Source organism: Chrysochloris asiatica, unplaced genomic scaffold, assembly GCF_000296735.1.
Source record: "Chrysochloris asiatica unplaced genomic scaffold, ChrAsi1.0 scaffold00100, whole genome shotgun sequence".
NCBI classification, from domain to species: Eukaryota; Metazoa; Chordata; class Mammalia; order Afrosoricida; family Chrysochloridae; genus Chrysochloris; species Chrysochloris asiatica.
In genome coordinates, this window is record NW_006408618.1 from 1,037,088 (window position 1) to 1,058,609 (window position 21,522).

General features: G+C 38.4%; 1 protein-coding gene across 4 annotated transcripts in view; it reads left to right on the forward strand.

Moving 5' to 3' along the window:
- DNM3 (dynamin 3) overlaps positions 1 to 21,522 on the forward strand; it is a 1,007,215-nt gene that overhangs the window by 803,549 nt on the left and 182,144 nt on the right. For all 4 annotated transcript variants that reach the window (XM_006867044.1, XM_006867045.1, XM_006867047.1 and 1 more), the window contains one exon: positions 8,205 to 8,316. In XM_006867044.1, coding sequence (XP_006867106.1) covers positions 8,205 to 8,316 — 112 coding nt within the window. The remainder of the gene's footprint in view (positions 1 to 8,204; positions 8,317 to 21,522) is intronic.

Below are 21,522 nucleotides of genomic sequence, written 5' to 3' on the forward strand. Positions count from 1 at the left end.
TCCTCCCATGGAGCAACTGGTGGTTTTGAACTGCTGATCTTGAGCTTAGCAGACTAACTTATAACTATGCTACCGTAGCTCCTTACACAATGCCATCTAATAAATGGAATGGGTTGGATTTCAAGCAGGAAAGTCTAGTTAAAGGAGCCCTGATGACCGAAGAGTTAAGTGTTCAGCCACAGTTTGAACCGAGACCTGTCGATCTGTTACTGTAAAGGCTACAGCCTAGAAAACCCTATGACACCCTCTATTCACAGTCTGTGTGTGCTTCCATAATGGTATACATGAACATCCTGGCTGATGCTCTTAATAGTCCCAAGAAGAGAGACAAATACTAGATTTTTTCCAGGCCATGCTCCTGGTGTGGCACTGTTATTAAGCATTGGGCTGCAAACCACAGGGTCGGCTGTTGAAATCCACCTGCTGCTCTTTGGAAATTATGAATCCTGGATCGTTATGAGTTGGAGCCAATTTGACAGCACTAAACAACAACTGCATGCTCCAAAGCCACCATTGTGATAATGAAGCATGGTTACATTGGCAGATTAGAAATCACTGCTCATTACAGAGCTGGGAAAATTGTGAACTTCACTGACGGATTAAACAATTGTGGAGAGGTCAGCCCCAGACTCAAAGGTCTAGTCCCATCCGTTTGATTTCATCAGACTGGCGATCTCAAGTGGTACCAAAGACCACAAGGAAGCAAGACAAAATATACAGAAGGGGAAATCTTGGAATTCTTTTTCTAGGGATATAATGTTGTTGTTGTTAAGTGCCCTCGAGTCAGTTCCAACCCAGAGACCCTATATACTGTTTCCAAGGAGCGGTTGGTGGGTTTGAATTGCCAGTTAGCAGTTCAGGGCTTATCCTATGGGGGAAAGATGAGGCGTTCTGCTCCTGTAAGGACTTACAGCCTCGGAAATCCTATACAGGGTCGCTATGAGTCGAAACCAATTCCGTGGCATGTAACAACAACAATTTACTGCTCAATCCGACTGACCAAAATGCTAACAAAAAGTTAGCTTTTGCTATTGTTTTGACTCATAGTGACCCTATGTACAACAGAACGTGGTGGTAGTAGTGTTCATGTGCCATGGAGTTGGTTCTGACTCATAGCGACCCTGCATAGGGTTTCTGAGGCTGTAAATCTTTACGGGAGCAGAAAGCCGCATCTTTCTCCCATGGAATGGCTGGTAGTTTCTAAATGCTGACCTTGAGATTAGCAACCACTATGCTACTAGAGCTATGTAAGTTAATTTAACATTAGTAAAAATTTACTATCCAGAAAGTAGCCAAAAATTTCTACCAAACTCTTTACTCTGTAACATTGTACCTATAGATTTGTGTTAATTTCCTGAGATCTTGGTTTCTGAAAATCCTTTCATAAATACATGGGAGGACAAGAAAGATACTGAGTTACCTAGAAACCTTTTCATTTGAGAAATATTTGACAGGAGTATTGGAGTCCTGGTGTGGTGCTGTGGTTTAATGCGCCAGACTGCAAAGCCGTTTGAACTACAAGGTCAGTGGTTCAAGCTCACCAGTCGCTCCTTGGAAACCCTATATAGAGTCACTGTGGGCCGGAACTGACTCTATGGCACAAAACAACTGGAGCATTGGACTAGAGACTAAAAAACTTAGGGGGATTCATAATACCTGGTCTCATAGGTAGGAAGAATCATATTTTTAACTCCCAAAGGCATTCTTATGACATAGAAATGAAAGTTACACATGTATTAAAAACATGAGCTTATAATGTGATCTTATTCTCTTCAGTGTAACACTTGACAATTTTTCATCTATGGGATAAAATTCCCCATGCCTCTTTTTAGCTATGAAATGATTTTTACATCTTTAAACTGTAAGATACATAGTTCAGTTGGATTTCATAGTGAGATCATTCAGAAGCTCATATCTGCATGATCCCAGCTGAAATAGACTAAACAAACAAACAAAAAATGCAGTCAGTACAAATTATTGTGTTAACTACATGCTACAGCATGGGGTGAAAACCTGGAAGCCGCGTCCACAAAATTTATAAGAGTTCCAGTAAATCCGCTCAGTTCAGTGCTTTCGACCTGTATCCAAGTCTCCTTGGATGTCTAGACAGCCTTAAGATGAAGGCTACAAAAATGGGTAAAAATGAAACGCCAAAGCCACCAGAAGCCTTTGACCCTCTTCTAATGTTTCAACCAGATAATTATTTTCCCTCTCAAGAATTTGGCTATCCTTTAAGGGGGAAAAAAAAAAAAATCAAGATTTTCCATGTGAAGAGCCCCTGAAAGAAAATCCTCTGAAGAAAGGTCAATGCGAATGGGCCAGAGCTGAATTTTTCAGATCTGCTTAGAGACTGTGGAAAGTCTGCACCCTCTCTGCTTTCCCGCTGGCCAAGAGCTCCCATGGCATCTGTCCAGCTTCGCCTTCTCCATACCTCTATATCTTAAAGGGCACTCACACTGTTCAGTGGAAATGCCTTCAAATGGAAAGGTAAACAGATCGTTAAAGATGGATAGCTTTTTAATTTGTGAAGATAATTCATTACCCTTTATGTTTTGTCACAGAGATACGACCTTTCGATTTTCTAGTCATACACTTTTTTTTTTTTTGTAAGTTTTTATTGTGAACTGAGTGCTAGTTTACATGGGAGAACATTGGCTTTACACCATTGTTTCATTGCTTTGATTACAATCGCTTCTGTGTGGTATCATCATTCAACAGTATTTACTTCCATTCCCTCTGGTTTTTGTTTTTGTTTTTTGTGTGTGTGTGTTGAGGGGGGGGGTGTCATGCACAAAAACACTCAGGAGTACATAATAATTTAAACAACCAAAGGGCACATTCTGCAAGCCTGCCTCCTGGCTACTAGCGCTCAGTTGCTCTCTTTCCATGAGTCCAGAGTCTTCAGATGCTCCCTCTCTCCATGCCCTCATCTCTAGTGTTTTTACTTCTCTGGATAGGATCATGCATTCCACTCATGCACTTCTCCCTTCATGGTCCTAGGGTCCTCTGTTTCAGGTCTGTAAGATTAACTATTCCTCTGGTTTTGTTACAAAATTTCGACCTTTACAGTTGTGATAGTCACAATTAGTCCTGATAATAATTACTCACTATTGAATCGTAAGAATCTTATCCCCGTCTCTTTTCACCAGACCCTTCTAGACAAGATGAAAACTATCCACTGGGTACTCTACCTTCCCCTAAAGACTCTTAAACTAAACTCCCTTTTGAAAACTTGTAAGCTAGTCACTTTGTCCCTTTATAGTCCTCCACCCTCCCCATTTTAGGTAGCCAGTGTCTAAGATCTAAATTGTCATCCCTTCAAACTGTTCATCCCTTTCAACCCTGTATACAGAGGGGTTAGGATTGACACTTGATGTGAAGACTCTTTCCCTCTCAGTTGGTATTTTGAGCTACTATATCCATAGGTATAGGTTAAGTTAGTCATACACTTTCATACTGAGAGAATATATTCCCTTTAAAGAAGTCCCACTTTTAATTCAAATTGTTCATTCTGCTTTGTAGTTTGTGCCTTCAGTCTTTTATATTTGAGGTTTTCTGAGGAAATTTAAGGATTAAAAATTATAAAGGTGGCTTCAGAAATAAACATAATTGACATTCATTTGGACTGTTCATTCATTTAACAAATAGTTCTTGCATAAAGCCTGTCTGCAAAGCACTGTAGTAGGCATGTATCCATGGTGGCACAGTGGGTTAAGCATTGGGCTACTAACCAAAAGGTCAGTGATTCAAAACTATTAGCTGCTCTGCAAAAGGCTGTGCAGCTCACTTCTGTAAAGCTTTGCAGTCTTGGAAATCCTATGGAGTAGTTCTGCTCTTCCCTACAGGGTCACTATGAGTTGGAATTGACAAGTAGGTGTGGTGCTATTGGATAAACACTCGACTATAAGGTCAGTTTGAACTGCAAGGTTGGCAGTTTGAACTTACCAGCCATTCCTCGGAAACCGTATACAGGGTCGCTCTGAGTCAGAACCGACTCAATGACACTTAACAACAACGTCAGTGCTAGGCACAGATTCTGCCAGTTATTACTATGTGATTATTGGAAAGTCATTAGTTTCCCTTAACCTAAGATTCCTCAATTTAAAAACAGCTCTATAGCCAACTACTGTCTGGCTATGATTAGATGAGATGATTTATTTTTTAAGATGGTACACACTTACGTGTCTCTTCTCCTCCTCCATCCTCTGCTGCATCCAATCATACACAGCAGAAATTGGAAATCAAAAAAAGCACTGGAAACTAGCAATCACAACTATTTGTAGACTTATTGAGGAGCAAACTGGATTGGAAAACTACCCATGACCAGTGAGTGCATGTTTTTAGCCTAAGACAGAAACAGAAAGACAGCAGAAAGAAGTGTTAACGGATCCTAACTTCATTACTGTGAAAAATGTGGAGCCCGCACCAAGGAATCCAGGAAGTCACTCTCTCTTGTGAAACCAATTCAGAGAATGAAGCAAAGTAAGAATGTATAAATGGCAAAGTCTAGCTGGAAAATTGCCTGTTGATAGATGCTAATTGATGTAAAACATAGTGACTTTAAGTCTACATAATTATTTAAATTATTAAAGAAATATAAGTAAGTTTAAATGGAGCAAAATTGAATACAACAAAAAGAAAAAGAGAGATATTCTTGAAAAATGTGAAAACAATAATTCAGAAATAATCATCAGAGAGAGTTTTTCTAGATAGATTAGCAAATGTTATGAAATGAAGTGGCAGAAAGTAAAAGCTGCTGGATTTGTCAAGAAGCCAATAATTATTATCTTATTCCTAAATTTCATATATATAAGCATATGAATTCAAGAAATATTTAAAACACTTAATGAAGTCACCTGTGGAACTGAAAACTCTGAAAGAGATAGAAGCAAAAGAGGTAGTTTAAGTCTAGTGACATAAACAAGGGAAACTGTAAAGGGCATCTTTTAAAAAGCATATATCAAAATGACAAAATTAAGACCGAGCATACTGTCATAGCAGGATCCAAACAGGATTTAAAATCACAACTGGTGATCTTCACATTGGGAGGAAAAACAAAATCCTATCATGTTGTATGTATTTATAACAGATATGTCTTTTTAAAAAGTAAAACGAATGAAAGAGTCAAATGCAAATTAAAGAAATGAGAAGCCATTGCTACAAAATTGTCCCCTAAATATTATGAAATTAAGACAAAGAAGACCATTTATATAAATTTATGAAGATGTATAACCTCCCTAGTGAGTAAAAGTATTAAAGCATTGATGAAATTTTTATTAAAATTAGCAAAGGTGATTTTTAAATGACAGTCTGTTTTATGGCTATAATATGATTTATAATTAACCTGTATATGAATAAATGCTTATAGAATATTTTCTAATATTAGTCACTTTGTAAGATCCTGGCAGTCCAGTGCTATCAAATAAATTCATCCAGATATAGCTTTCTATTTATTAAGATTCTATTTCATACTATTTAATAGATTTTACAATTTTATTAGCTTATAAAATTTAATCCTCTGTATTTTATAGATTTTCTCTTAATGTGAATGATATATTTTCCCATTCTAATTTATTAGTTGTATTGAGAAAAACATGTATTTTGTACATTTGTCTTGTAGTTAATAGTGCAGAGGTTTTTAAATTTTAATTAGTTTAGGTAGTATATTTAAAAGTCAATTGGACTGCTGGGGATTCTAGATCCAGAGAGGGAGAGTGTGTGTGTGTGCTGATGACCAAGGGGCAGGTTTGCAGGGTATACCTTTTGGTTGTTTGATGATGCTTGGAGGGGATGGTAACCGTAACAATGAAATGATGCACAATAGGATGAATGTAAAGCTGATGTTCTCCCATGTAAACTATCACATAATTCACAATAAAACATTAAAAAAAAAAAAGTCAATTGGATTGTCCAGTTCTTCTTCGGTTCATTTTAGCAATTTTTGTTTGTAAGGATACTGTAAATTTCCTCTAGGTTCTTGGTTTTTGATATTTTTTATTTTTCAGTATTATCAATATTTGTTATTATGTATCCTTTGTCATTTGTAATCTGGTATATGCTTATTCTCCTGTTTTCCTCCTTATTTGGAAACAAATGGCTTACCTATTTGTAAGGAAAAAACAATTGCAGATGTCCTTATCTTTTATGTTATTTTTATATTTTTATATCATTAATTGTGGCTTTTGTCTATATTCCCTCTTGACTTTAAAAAACAACAACAACAAACCATGTTTTGTCTCTAAATAACGGTGTTGTTAAGTGCCATCAGATCAGTTCCGACTCATAGAGAACCTGTAGAGAGTTTTCAACGAGGAGTTGGTGTGTTTGAACCGTTAGCCCTGTTGTTCCCAGTCTAGTGCTGATCCTACACCGCCATACCAGGAGTCTAAATGAACATGTTTAAAGCCATACATTTTTATATGAATACAGCCTTTGCAGTTCTCCATTGATTACATATGAAGTGTTTATATTTTTATTGCTTTTTAAATAAATCATCATTTTAATTTTGTTTTTTGTTGTGATACAGGGGTCATCTAGAATTATGTTTCTTAATTTTTTTTTGAGGGGTGTCACTTTTTAAATCAGCATCTTTAACTCAAGGGATTTACTTCCTATATATACGTTCCAATTTTTTTTATCTACATTCTTTGCCCAATTTGAATAGTTATATTAAAATTGCTGTCTAATTTGTATTATATTGATTTCAGCTTGCTTTTCTAGTAGCATTTTGTTGTTTGCTTTGTTATGTTTAGTGCACACAAATTTATGATTGTTTTCTATTCTTCATAATACTGTTGTATGGTATTTCTTTTTGTCCTGTTTAGTACTTTAAAGGAGTCCTGGTGTGGCACTATGCAATAAGCCCTGGACTAACTGCAAGGTTGGCTGTTTAAACATACCAGTTGCTCCTTGAAAACCTATGCTGTGTATCTGAACTGACTCAACTGCACACAACACCAATGTTTTTAAATTAATTTTTTGGATTACCTACTGTCATTGAGTCAATTCTGATACATTGCAACCTGATAGGACAGAGTAGAACTACTCCTTAAGGGTTTCTAAGACTGCTCTGGTAGCGTAGTGGTTACAAATCAGGCTGCGAACCACAAGGTTAGCAGTTCGAAACCACCAGCTGTTCTGCGGGAGAAAGATGAGGCATTCTGCTCCCATAAAGATTTACAGCCTTGGAAACCCTGTACTTGGAAACCCTGTACAGGGTCGCTATGTGTCAGAACCGACTCCGTGGCACACAGCAGTAGCAGCAAGTCTTTACAGAAGCAAACAGTCTGTCTTCTATGAAGGTGGCTTCTGGGTTTGAACCACCCAATATGTAGATCACTTTGTTTTGCATTTGTCATTCCATTTTGTATCTCTTTGGACTCCTGGTGTTGTGCTTAGGATCAGCACTGGACAGTGGATCACAAAGCCAGCAGTTCAAACCCACCAGCTGCTCCTTGGAAATCCTAAACAGGGTCGCTATGAGTCCGAACTGACTTGAAACCACATAACAACAGCAACAACAGTATCTCTTTGGGTGTCCTGGGGTGGCACTGCAGGAAAATGCACTGGGTTGCAAAGTCAGTTTGAATTGCAAGGTTGTTGGTTCAAACCCGCTAGTTGCTCCTCAGAAACCCTAGACTGGGTCACTATGAGTCGAAATTGACTCAATGGCACTTAACAGCAACAAGTATCTCTTTGGGGATGAGGATAAGAACTAGACTGCAAACCACAAGATCGGTGATTCGAGTCCACCAGCCAGTCTTTGGGAGAAAGATGAGGCTTTCTGCTTGTACAAAAATGTACAGCTTCTGAGATGCTTACACAGGGTTGCTATGAATCAGAACTGACTCAGCAGCACTTAGCAACAACACAGTATCTCTCTGGGAGTTTGGTGGCTCTGTAAGACAAACACTGGACTGCTCACCACTAAGTGAGCTGTTTGACCCCACCAGTCACTCTGCAGGAGAAAGAGGAGACTTTCTGCTCCTGAGAAGATGTAAAGCCTTAGAACCCCTATGAGGGTCACTATGAGTGGGAACTGACTCCATGGCACTTACCAACAGCAATCTCTCTTTCAGGACCCCTGGTGGCACAGTGGTTAAATGCCCAACTAGCAGCGACCAGCAGCCCTACTGGAAAAAGATGTGGCAATCTACTTGAACTTGATTCAAAACTCAGAACATGGTTTTCCTTTTTCACTCCAGGAACGTATACAAAGACTACCGCTTCCTTGAGCTGGCATGTGACTCGCAGGAGGATGTCGACAGCTGGAAGGCATCACTCCTAAGAGCTGGGGTCTATCCTGATAAATCTTTAGTAAGTTGGATATGTTTTTATATTTATTTCTCAACTATTGACCATGTTCAAGATAACATGTTAGCTCCAGTATCTGGAAAAACAAGTGCTCTGTTGACTTAATTAATTTGACACTGTTTTAATGGATACTTGGCTTATGTTCCTTTTTCTCCATTAGAGTTTTGTGTTTTAAGTTAATTGGAATACAATTTACAGAAAACAAAAAACAAAAAATGATGCTCTGCCATAAACCATAGTATGTGATGTGACACCCAAGGAGAGCTCTTTTGTTTTATTTACACTTATATGTTATCCCACATGTATTATCATATTTTAAAAAGCAATCTGTATTTGTTGCTAGGGGAGCGTGGTGGCTCCATAGACTAAGCACTGGACTGCAAACCATAAGGTCAGTGGTTCAAACCCACTAGCTGCTCCATGGGGGAAAGATTAGGCTTTGTGCTCCACAAAGATTTATTTTTCAAAGCTATGAATCAGAATTGACTCCATGGTACTTAACAACATTTATCATATTTTAACAAGAAGTCTAGAATAATCTCATATAGTCATTTTATATTGTTGTTGTTGTGAAGTGCTGTCGAGTTAGTTCCAACCCATAGCGATCCTGTATAGGGTTTGCGAGGAGCAGCTGGTGAGCTTGAACCGCTGACATTGCAGTTCAAACAGCTTTGCAATCTGGTGCATTAACCCACAGCATCTATATGTATATAATCATGATAGCACCAATATTTCACATTCTTAAAAACAGACTTAGTTCTATAAAAATCTAGTTCCTTTTTTTCTGTTTTTATTACTTTTATCCATAGCTATGTCTGTATTTAAACTCTGGTGAATGTCATTATGAGTATGAAAGAGCAAAAGATATTTATTACCCTTCCCACGTATACTTATCTTTATTAATATATTTCAAGTGTCTTGGATACTTCTCTAATTCATGGTCATAAACAGACCTTCTCTTTGTGTTCTTTGGAAAATGTAATATTACACAGATGTCTTGAATTTAAACTTTAAGGAATACCCAACATGTGTACACACACCATTAAACACGCTCTGCTGAGAAGTGGTTCTCACGCTTACTCGTTGCTTCTCCCTGAGAAGCTGTGCTGTCCAGGTTTTTCTCAATAAATATAAGCCCTGAGGCAGAGCCTTGGGATTTAGGTCATCTTGACGGTCACAGTGTTTGCTGGGTTCTAGATCAGTTTATAGGACTGGTCATGCACCAGTCAAGTCCTTTCTAGGTCAAAAATAGAGTTAGAGTCTGCCAAAAAATATATATATGTGTGTGTGTATGTGTATATGTTGTTGTTGTTAAGTGCCATTGAGTCAATTCCGACCCATAGTGACCCTATATAGGGTTTTCAAGGAGCAGCTGGTGAGTTTGAACCACCGACCTTGCAGTTCAAACGGCTTTGCAGTCTGGTGCATTAACCCACAGCGCCACACCAGGACTCTGTATATATACATACATATATGTATATATACACATACACACACACAACACCAACCATCCCTCCCATGGTACACTCTACTCAGCTGGGTTCGATAATTCATTGCAATGGCCACACAGAATTCAGACACCATACTCAGTTAGGAGGTCTATTAGGGAAACTTGTTGTTGTTAAGTGCCATTGAGTTGATTCTGACTCATAGCGACCCACATAGGGTTTCCAAGTGGCTGCTGGTGGGTTTGAACTGCTGATCTGTGGTTAGTAGTCTAGTACTTACCCTGCAACACCACTCCAGGATAGGTTACAATTCAGGATCAGAAATATTAAGGGCACAGTTCTTCCAGTCAAGACAATCTTTGCTCTGCCATGCCCATAAGCAGTACTCTCTCTGGCACTCGGCCCCTTGGCCTAGCCTCTTTCTTGTTCAGACAATGTTATAAAGCCCTTTTTGGAGTGCTGATAAATGCTCACAAGGCACACACACTCTACTATAAGCTTCAACCTGAAAGAACTGGGCTTTAGCTATGTGGGTCAGTAAACCTAGTTTCTTCAATTGAGTGCTTGCAGGTGTCCCATTCTGCAATTAGGCCTCCTGGACAGGGTCATTCTACTTACTTGCTCTGTGGGCTGGGAAGTGCACCACTCTGTCTTTGTTCTTTTGTTCTTGGATCTGCTATTGCTACTGCTTTGCTACTTCAGCAGTATCACAGTTTTCTGACCCTGGGTTAAAGAGGCTTGATTCACAGGAATCTTGGGGTCCAAAGGATGTGTTCTGCTCCTGCATCTTCTTCCTTGAGAGTACTGAAATCCCCCTTTCTTGCTTCTGAGATGGCTCATTTTATTTACGCTAGAGTTCTAAGTTTTTGAAATCACAACAAACTCTGTCAACAACCACTCACAACAGAATCATATCATCCTAATCGGTATCGTCTCCAACTTTCTCTTACCTAAATGCACCAGGAAAAGACTTGTTTGGTGAGAGTTACAAAGACTAAGTTTAGAAGAGACATTAAATGATTCACTACACCACAAATGCCTTTCAAAAGGATGTCTGAGATGTGTGCAATATAGGATACTTGAAGCATATGTGGGGGGTTTTCAAACCTGACCACTTCCCTGGGATTGTATAGGAATTTAACACAGAATTCCAGGAGTAAAGGATTGAGGACATGTGTTTAAGTCGTCTCCTCATTTCTATTGTTTTAGTTCACTTGTTGTTGTTAGGTGCCATCATGTCGGTACCAACTCATAGCAACCATGTGCACAACAGAACGAAACACTGTCCGATCCTGGACCAACCTCACAATTTTTGCCACACTAGAGCCCATCGATGCTGCCATTTTGCTAATCCGTCTCGCTGGGGGTCTTCCTTTTTCTCTGACCCTCCAACCCTACCAAAGATGATATCCTTCTCCAGTGACTGGTCCTGACAATGTGTCTGAAGTATGAGAGACAAAGTTTGGCCATCCTGGCCTCCAAGGAATACTCTGGCTGCACTTCTTCCTACACAGATGTGTTGATTCTTTTGGCAGCCCATGGCACTTTCAATATTCTCCTCCAACACCATAACACAAAACCTTCAATTCTTCTCCAGTCTTCCTTATTCACTGTCCAACTTTCACAGGAATATGAGATTATTGAAAATTCCATGGCTTGGGTCAGGCGCACCTTAGTCAAAATGACATCTTTTCTCTTCAACACTTTAAAAAGGTCTTGTGTAGCAAATTTGCCTAATGCAGTATGTCATTTGATTTCTTGACTGCTGCTTCCATGAGTGTTGTTGGTTGATCCAAGAAGAATGAAGTCCTTGACAACTTCAATCGTTTGTCCATTGGTAACAATATTGTGTATTGGTCCAGTAGTGAGGATTTTTGTTTTCTTTACATTGAGATGCAATCCATACCGAAGGCTGTGCTGTTTGATCTTCATCAGTATTCTAAGTCTTCTTCACTTTCAACAAGCAAGGTTGTATCATCTGCTAAACAACTCATAACGCAGGTTGTTAATGAGTCTTCCTCCAATTCTGATGCCACGTTTTTGTTCATATAACCCAGCTTCTCGGATTATTTGTTCAGCATACAGGTTGAATAAGTATGGTGAAAGAATACAACACTCTTATACACTTTTCTTAATTTTAAATCATTCACTGTTTCTATGTTCTGTTCGAAAAACTGCCTCTTGGTCCAGGTACAGATTCCTCATGTTCACAATTAAGTGTTCCGGAATAACTCATACTTCTCAATGTTGTCCATAGCTTGTCAAGATCCACACAATCGAAAGCCTTTGTGTATAAAGCACAGGTAAATATAAATTATAAATAAAGCACAGGCAAACATCTTTCTGATACTCTCTGCTTTCAGCCAAGATCCATTGGACATCACCAATGATATCCCTCATTCCATGGCCTCCTCTGAATCCAGCTTGAACTTCTGGAAGTTCTCTGTCAATGTATGCTTGCAGCCATTTCTGTTTTACCTTTAGTAAAACTTTACTCACATGGGATATCAAAGATATTGTCCAATGATTTCCACATTCCATTGGGTCACCTGTCTTTGGAATGGGCACAAATATGGATCTCTTCCAATCAGTTGGCCTGATAGTTGTCGTCCAGATTTCTTGGCAGAGATGAGTGAGTGCCTCTTGTGCCACCTCACTTTCTTGAAAGATTTCCATTTTTATTCCATCAATTTCTGGTGCCTTGCTCTTTGTCAATTCCTTCAATGCACCTTGGACTTTCTCCTTCAGTATCATTGGCTCTTGATCATATGCTACCTCTTGAAATGGTTGAAAATTAACCATTTCCTTTTGGTACAGTGACTCTGTGTATTCCTTCTATCTTCTTTTGATGCTTTCTGCCTCATTCAATAATTTGCCCAGAGAATCCTTCAATAATGAAACTCGAGGCTTGAATTTTTTCTTCAGTTCCCCCAGCTTGAGAAATGCTGAGCATGTTCTTCCTTTTTGGTTTTCTGACTCCAGGTCTTTGCACATTTTATTGTAATATTTGTCTTTATCTTCTCAAGCTGACCTTTGAATTTTCTGTTCAGCTCTTGTACGTCCTCATTTCTTCCATTTGCTTTAGCTTCTCTATGCTGGAGAGCAAGTTTCAGTGTCTCTTCTGACATCCATTTTGGCCTTTTCCTTCTTTCCTGTCTTAATGGCTTTTTGCTTTCTTCATGTATGATGTTCTTGATGTCATCCCACAACTCTTCTGGTCTTCCATCTTTAGTGTTTAATGTATCAAATCTGTTCTTCAGATGATTTCTAAATTCAGGTGGGTTATATTCAAGGTCAAACAAGGCTCTCGTGGACTTGTTTTCATTTTCTTCAGCTTCATATTGAATTTGCATATGAGCAATTGATGGTCTGTTTCACAATCTGCCCCTGTCCTTGTTTTGACTGATGATTTGGAGCTTTTCAATCATCTCTTTCCGCAGATGTAATCAATTCGATTTCTAAATATTCCATTTGGTGAAGTCCATGTGTATAGTCGTCTCGTATGCTGTCTAAAGAAGGTGTTTAAAATGAACAAATCATTGGTTTTGCAGAATTCTATCATGCGTTTTCCAGCATCATTTCTATCACCCAGGCCATATTTTCCAAATACTGATCCTTCCTCTTTGCTCCCAACCTTTGCCTTCCGGTTACTACTAATGATCAGTACATCTTGATTGCATGTTTGATCAGTTTCAGATTGAAGAAGTTGGTAGAATTCTTCTATTTATCCTCACTGGCTTTAGTGGTTACTGCTTAAATTTGAATAATAGTGGTAATTAACTGGGCTTCCTTGTAGGCGCATGGGTGTTATCACAGATAGCATTGTACATCAGGACTGATCTGGATATGTTCTTTTTGAAAATGAATGCAACACCATTCCTCTTCAATTTGTCCTTCCTGGCATAGTAAACCATGTAGTTGTCAGATTCAAAATGGCCAGTACCAGTCCATTTCAGCTCACTAATGCCTAAGATATCGATTTTTATGCATTCCATTTCATTTTTGACAATTTCTAAGTTTTCTAGATTCATACTTCATACATTCCATATTCCAGTTATTAATGGATGTTTTCAGATGATTCTCTTCTTTTTGAATTTGCCCCATCAGCAAATGAAGGTCCCATGGGCTTTACTCCCACAGATTTTACTCCGTTCTCATCATCATGGTCAACTGTGAATGAGGCAGGGGGCAGGAGGCAGCTATTCCCCAGTTTCCTTTTGAGTGCCTTCTAACCTGAGGGGCTCATTTCCAGCACTATATTTGACTGTTTCTCTGCTATTCATAAGTTTTTCAGTGATTAAAGATTCGGAAGTAGTCCGTCACTTCTTCATAGTAGTCTGTGTTCATCTGGAAGCTTATCTGAAACCTGTCCACAATGGGTGACCATGCTGGTATTTAACATACCTGTGGCATAGCTTCCAGAATCACAGCAACTCACATGCCACCACAGTACGACAAACTGACAGACAAGTAGAGACCTCTTAACCCCTTCCCAACCCAGAACCTTTCTGGTTCTCGCTTAAAAAATGAGTCCTGCTACATACTCTGGAGCCTACAAATGGAAGTCAGTATTTTTCATGGTAATACACAAGTTACAGAAGTGCTTTTATATGGTTGTGCAGCTTTCCTCCTACTGTATTCATACATATTTGCACAGATAGTTAGCACACTGAAAACAGCGTATTAGAAATCATTTAAAAAGCAGAATACTATTGTTAATTTTGTTGTCAGTTATAATCAGTACCTATTATACGTCTCTATTCATTGATGTTGGTATGTTTAGTTTTAAAATATTATATATTTTTAAATTGCACATATACCTAATTTTTCACTCATTTGTTCTGTAGAAATCTACAAGGGGCTTGCTTCATAAAGTTCATGGAAAAACAGAATTAAAAGATAATGGAATTTTTCCAAGAACATTTTGAAGTCCTCTTGTATTCATGTGCTTTTTTTCCCAGGCCTGCTTCTGTGTACTAATGACACAGGTGTGTCATTAAGGTTCTGCCCTCATGGAACAGATAGTAAATAAATGAACAAGTAACTACTAACTGTATAGTTTTATAAGATAGTGGTAAGTTCTACCAAAGGGGGAAAAAAAAGTAACTTATAGGCGCAGAGAATAAGAGTATGGAGTGGGGAAGTACTATTTGATCAAGGCAACCAGGGAAGACGCCTGTGAAGAGCTAAAGTTGAGTGTACTACTCAAAGAGCCTAGTGGTGCAGTGGCTTAGTGCTCAGCTGCTAACCCAAGTAGCAGTAGTTCACTCACCAGTCACTCTGGGGGAGAAAGATGGGGTAGTCTACTTCTGTAAAGATTTACGGCCCTGGAAAGCCGATGGGGGCAGTTCTAACATGTCCTATAGGGTTGCAGTGAGTCAGAATTCACTGGTTGGCACACAGCAGCAATAACACAAGGAAGGGGAGGAGTAAATGATAGGAAAATCTGAAGGAGAGTACTCTTGGTCGAAGACTAAGAAATGCAGAGTGTTTTAGATGACAGGAAGAAGTTAGTGTGTCTGAAACAGAGATAATGAATACAAATTGGTAGATGGGTTTCCAAGAGGATGGTCAGGAGCCACTGGAAAAAAATGGTGAACATTTTCGATTTTATTCTGAATGAGACAGGAAGCCACTAGAGGGTTCTGAGCCAGTTAATAGAATAATGTGTACATTTTTAAAAGTTTGTTATGGCTGGCAATATGAGAGTTCAAGTACAGCATGCGAGTTCAAGCAGAATCTCTGTCCAACTAACCCGTTGCCATCAAGTTGATTCCAACTCATAGCAACCCTGTAGGTCAGAAATGACCCACAGGGTTTCCAAGGCTCTTTGAAAGATGAGTCAGTCTACTTCTATAAATATTTATAGCCTCAGAAACCCAACAGATCACTTCTAGTCTATCCTATAGGGTCACTATGAGGCAGAATCAACTCGACCACTGGGAAACAGACTTTGTACATCTTTATCCTGCTGAGTGACTTGTGGGTTTTAATTGCTGACCTTTGGGGTAGCAGCCACATGCTACACCACTGCTCCTCGAGGGTAGTGTCAAATTCTGTAGGTTAAAGTACCAGATGCTCAGTTACAGGCTGTGGGGTCTTGGGCCAATTGCCTAGCCTTTTGTTCATTTCAAATGTCACATTTCTTAGAATGAAGATAATAATAGTCCCTACAACCACTACCTTATAGAGAGGAGCCCTGGTGTGGCACTGTAGGATAAGCCCTGGACTGCTAACCTCCATGTTGGTGGTTCAAACCCACCAGCGGCTCCTTGAAAATCCTTCATAGGGTCACTGTGAGTTGTAAGTGTCTACCACATTTAACAATAACAACAAAAGCTTTATAGAGTGGTTGCTAAAATTAAATGAGATCATGGAGGGAAAGAACTGAACAGGGTATGCATGAGTAAGTCTTCTATTTTTATTTATAACAATTATTATATAGTTATCCTCACAGAACTGCTTTCATTAACAAAGTAGGGAAGGGAGAAAACATTGTAGATATTAACATACAGCCAAATGAGATTGTAAATACTTTTATGCTGTTTTCTGTTTTCAAAATTTGCTTGATTATACCTTTTTTTCCTGAAGGCACTTTAACAAGACTAAGACAAGTATATTACTGAGAGAACTTGTCTTCAGCTATCCATGGATCACAGAAAACTGAATTAAATATGGTTAGTTGCGAACCTTAAGGTCAGCGGTTCGAAACTACCAGCCGCTCCGCGGGAGAAAGATGAGGCTTTCTACTCCCGTAAGGATTTACACCCTCAGAAACCCTGTACAGGGTCGCTATGGGTCGGAACCGACACGACGGCACTTAACAACAACAACAACAGTTGTGAATAAACCTGTGCCTGAATGAACTGGAACCCTAGTAAAAATACTTTTTGACTAACATCTGTCTTCTTGTTGTGAAAGTGCCTTCGAGTAGGTTCTGACTCATAGCAACCCTGTTATAGTGTTTCCAAGGAGCAACTGGTGGGTTAGAACTGCCAAGTTTGTAGTTCGCAGTCCTGTGCTGATCCTACAGTACCACACCACAAGTAACTTATTTATATATATCTTCATCATTGCCATGATTTTATACATGAAACCTATTTTAAATAAACGAAACAAGTTTACTATTTAAAGAAATTCTATAATGTGCCTGTTGTGGGGGGTAGGGGCTAGAAAAGCAAAATCACCCATCCCTCTGCCCCCCCCCTTAACTGTTTTCATATATCTGAACCTTCATGTATTTATAACTCTATATGATAGTCAAATAAACATTGACCATTTTTAAATAAAAATACTCAATTTTAAGTAAATCTTAAATTATTCCTTTCATATTATTTTTATTTCCTTATAAATATGTATTTGGTCTATTTTCTTAGGTGGTAACTTTTTTTAAGTTTAAAAAAAAAACAAAACTTGTTTTTAATACATACCAAAGAAAAGACAGGAAATTAAACTTGGCAGTGTGCCATTAATTTTGTTTTTCTCATAAACTATATTTCTTATGCACCAGATTCTACGACTGACTGACTTTCCAATATTTAAATTGCAGCTAACAACTGATGTCAATCTAAGTAGAATACTTACCTCAGGAGTTTATTTGGGGAAGGGATCACTTTTACGAGCATTTATTTCCCAATTTAGAAAGGTTTGAAAAAGAAGATAGAGTAACCTAATAACTGATATGTCTCTATCTAAATAAATCTTGAGGGCCTTGAATAGTGTGTATTCAATATCAAAAAACCATTGAACCAACAACAATAACTCAATTGCTGTCCTAGTATGGCACACACAGACATGAGTCTAGACTCAAAACGTACTGTTTTCTACACAAGATAGCTCTGTTTTGACAGGAAACGTCATTTCTACATATATGTTGTTGTTGCTGTTGTTGTTGTTAGGTGCCATTGAGGTGGTACTGACTCATAGCCACCCTATGCACAACAGAACAAAACCCTTCTCGGTTCTGAGCCAACCTTACAATTGTTGCCATGCTTGAGCCCATCGATGCTGCCACTTTGCCAGTCCATCTCGCGGGGGGTCTTCCTCTTTTTCTCTGACCCTCCACCTTATCAAACATGATATCCTTCTCCAGCGACTGGTCCCTCCTGACAATATGTCTGAAGTATGAGAGACGAAGTTTGGCCATCCTGGCCTCCAAGGAGCACTCTGGCAGCACTTCTTCCAACACAGATTGGTTTGTTCTTTTAGCAGGCTATAATACTTTCAATATTCTCCTCCAACACCATAAATATACATATATGTATAATTAATTGTGAAAGTGTGACTTCATTTAGACAGATAGCACACAAATGTGAATGAAATGGTGTTTTTGAACAAATCTTTTTTTTTCTACTCAAATCTATATCCATACATTTTAATAACATTCATTCCTCCTTCCCCCCATATTTTATATATCATGCTCACATAATGGAATATTTGTGTGTCACTCAAACAAAATGCCTTCCTACCTTGTTTCTTTTGTCTCATGTCATTTCTCTTGGGGTTTCCATAAAAATTTGTTTTATCTCCCTTCCACTCTTTTGCCTCCTTCTCTTCCTTCCACTCATTTATCACTACTGTAGTGAACACTAGAGATTTAAAATTTTTAAATATATGTAATTCCTACACTATAAGATTTTCAAGATTATTAAAAGGGAAAGATGAAGAAAAAAAAAAAAGAACACAATGTGATAAAAACTACAGAGGGCATCTGCAAAATGCAACAGGCTACAATATTTCATTGTTTTCTTCTATTTTCCTATGTGCATTTTCTAATTATCGTCTCTCCTATAATTTTTCTGACTCCAAAGAAAAATATAGAATTCTTGTCATAGCTTTAGTGTATGGTCCTGAAATGGATATGAGGAATCCTGGATTCATTTTCCCACTATGTCTCTGACTTAATCTGTGAGTTTACATATAATGCCTTTGAGCCACAAATTTAGCATTCTATAAGTCACCTGATATTTCTGAGCAGACTCAGTATTTTAAATATGTATTTAAGCCTGAATTTGGATTTAACAGAATTCTATTTCTTTATTTCAACTTCCTTTGTCCATTACCTTTGAATTACATTGTGACCTGGTATAGGGTTTCCAAGGAGCAGCTGGTGGGTTTGAAACGTTGACCTTGTGGTTACCAGTCTAATGCTTATCCTACAGCATAATACCAGAACTTTAAATTACAACCACTGTAAAGTTTTAGATAGTCAAATAAGCACTTAAGATTGTACACAATTTCAAAGTAAAGCTATTTCTAGTAAAATACTTATTATTATTTTCTCTGATATTACTAAGATAATATCAAAATGTATGTGTATAGGACTAGAGGCTGTACTTAAAGAATATCAAAAAGATTATTTTACTGAAACATGAATTTTTTTTTCTATAAATGTGAGTAGAAATAAATATTTAGTGACTGTGATATAACAAATGACTGATTTTTTTCTGGCCTAGCTCTGCTGCCTTACAGTATGACTCAAATTATATGTAAACATTAAGGAATTCCAGTCTCTGAAGCAATGTGTGTAGTGAAATGAGATAGATTTTAAATCAACATTTTAACCTCTATCATTTATTATTGTGTGGCTTGAGTAACTTCTGAACTCAAAATAATAGTGCCTCCTCACAGCGATTTAAGGAACCCTGATAATGTAATTGATTATGAGTTGGGCTGCTAACCACAATGTCAGAAGTTCGAATCTACCAGTCACTCTGCAGAAGAAAGAAGTGGCTTTCTGCTCTTGTAAAGATTTACAGCCTTGGAAACCCTACAGGTTCGCTCTGTGTCAGAACCGACTCAGTGGCACATATCCATCACTGTCACCACAGTGATGATAACAAATTTCATTCCTAAATCTGCCCTTCTGTTGAATTTGTACAGCTAAAACCGCTAGGTAAAGTTTGTATCCACATCAGTTAGTCATGTGTTTGTTTTAGTATATAGTATACCTTTTTCATAGTTTTGTTGTGGTGCTGTAGGACTGGACCGCAAGGTTGGTTTGAACTGCAAGGTTGGTGGTTCAAACTTACCAGCCACTTCTCTAAAACCCCGTACCTGGTCACTATGAGTTGGAACTGACTCAGTGGCATTTAACACTTAATAGAAACATACCTCTCTATGCATGAAAAAAAATTAAACACTTTCAAATACATTAAAACATCTTTAACATAATAATACAGTAACAATAGTATTTTATGTATTGCTCATTCATTAATATGAACCATTGTAACTGTGGGTTGTATATAAATTGGACCTTTGTAACCCAGAGACTACCTACATATAAATAAAGATGTTTGTGTGACACACTTAGCTCAGTACCTGGAACATGTTAAATGTGTTCAGAGCTTGTAGCATTTCTTATTTAAAATAATTCATGTGTTCATGAAGCTCCAGTTTCCAGTTGAGAAGTTCCCTTTTCTCTGACTCAGGGCATGTGAGGGAGAATTCCCCATCTGTTGGCTGTGGAAGCCGGATTGCTCAGAGGGAGTACTTGGGGTGATGCTGCCTGCGGGACAGGCCAACCTCAGATTCTCTTTAGCATTGAGTGGGGCCAGAGAGACTGTCGGGGAAGTGATAATTCACAAACCCGCCCTTGAAGCTGGCCAGCTGGCTAGCTGAAGGAAGCAGCCACAGATGCCAGGGTACCCTAGAAATAAATTTGCTGCACATTCAATTTTTCATATTGGTAAGTCAGAGATGCACAGTAGCACCTCAGAACTTTTTATGAGGTTTCTATAGGTTATGATGTAGGTGAACTCCCTTAATGTATATTATTTCCTAAGAAATTAAACATAATAATAGAATGTGAAACAGCCTGGAACTTCCCTGTTCCTCAGAACGCAGGACTCTCTGAGCCACAATCAATAAGACTGCTGTAGAGATTGGAAACATTGTATAATGAATTCCTTGTGGTACTCCAAAAGTTCCTCTTGAGTAGACTCTGAAAGTCAGGTTTTCCTCTGTGACAGACAAACAGAGTAAAGGATCTCTGTATCATTCTAAAGGGAGAAGAGCAATGGCCATGAACCTCCATGCATATTTATTAATATGATGATGGTTATTTAAATGAACTTATTCAGCAGTATAATAATACTAGCTTTAAAATGTCTGGTTTAGTCCCTCTTAGCATCAGTTTATTCTTAAGATATTCAGCTAAGCTTCACGCTTGGAGCATCTACAGGTCAATTCAGAAGAATTGTTGTTAAGTACCATGGAGTTGGTTCTAACTCATAGCAACCCTGTATAGGGTTTTTGAGGAATGGATAGTGAGTTTAAACCACAGAACTTTTGGTTCAAACTGACTTTGCAGTCCAGCACATTAACCCACAGTGCCACCCTAGGACTCCATCAGAGTAGGAAAGGAAAATATAAGGCATTTAAATTTCCCCATTGATCACTCTCAGGATAGACAGCTAATTAGGAAATATTTGAACTAAACAAGAAATGTCAAAGCTATACCACGTCCTCTAGTTATGTGTTTCTTATATGTAAGGATTAAGACCACCTACTCTTTGTGACATCATTTTTACACGCCAAACAGAACCATCTGCCATTGAGTATGAAAGCCATTCCTTAATGGGCAAAAATACTCCGTTGAGCTTCTGAAACTTATTTAATAGATCAAAAGCTGCACTGCTATGGAATGCAATAAACCCGTCTGTTTGAGGTATTTTCAGCAATATTGCACTTCTTGAGGGAACCAGAATTCTATTGTCTCTAAGAAGACTCTAAAATAGTCTTCTACTCCTGCTAAAATTCC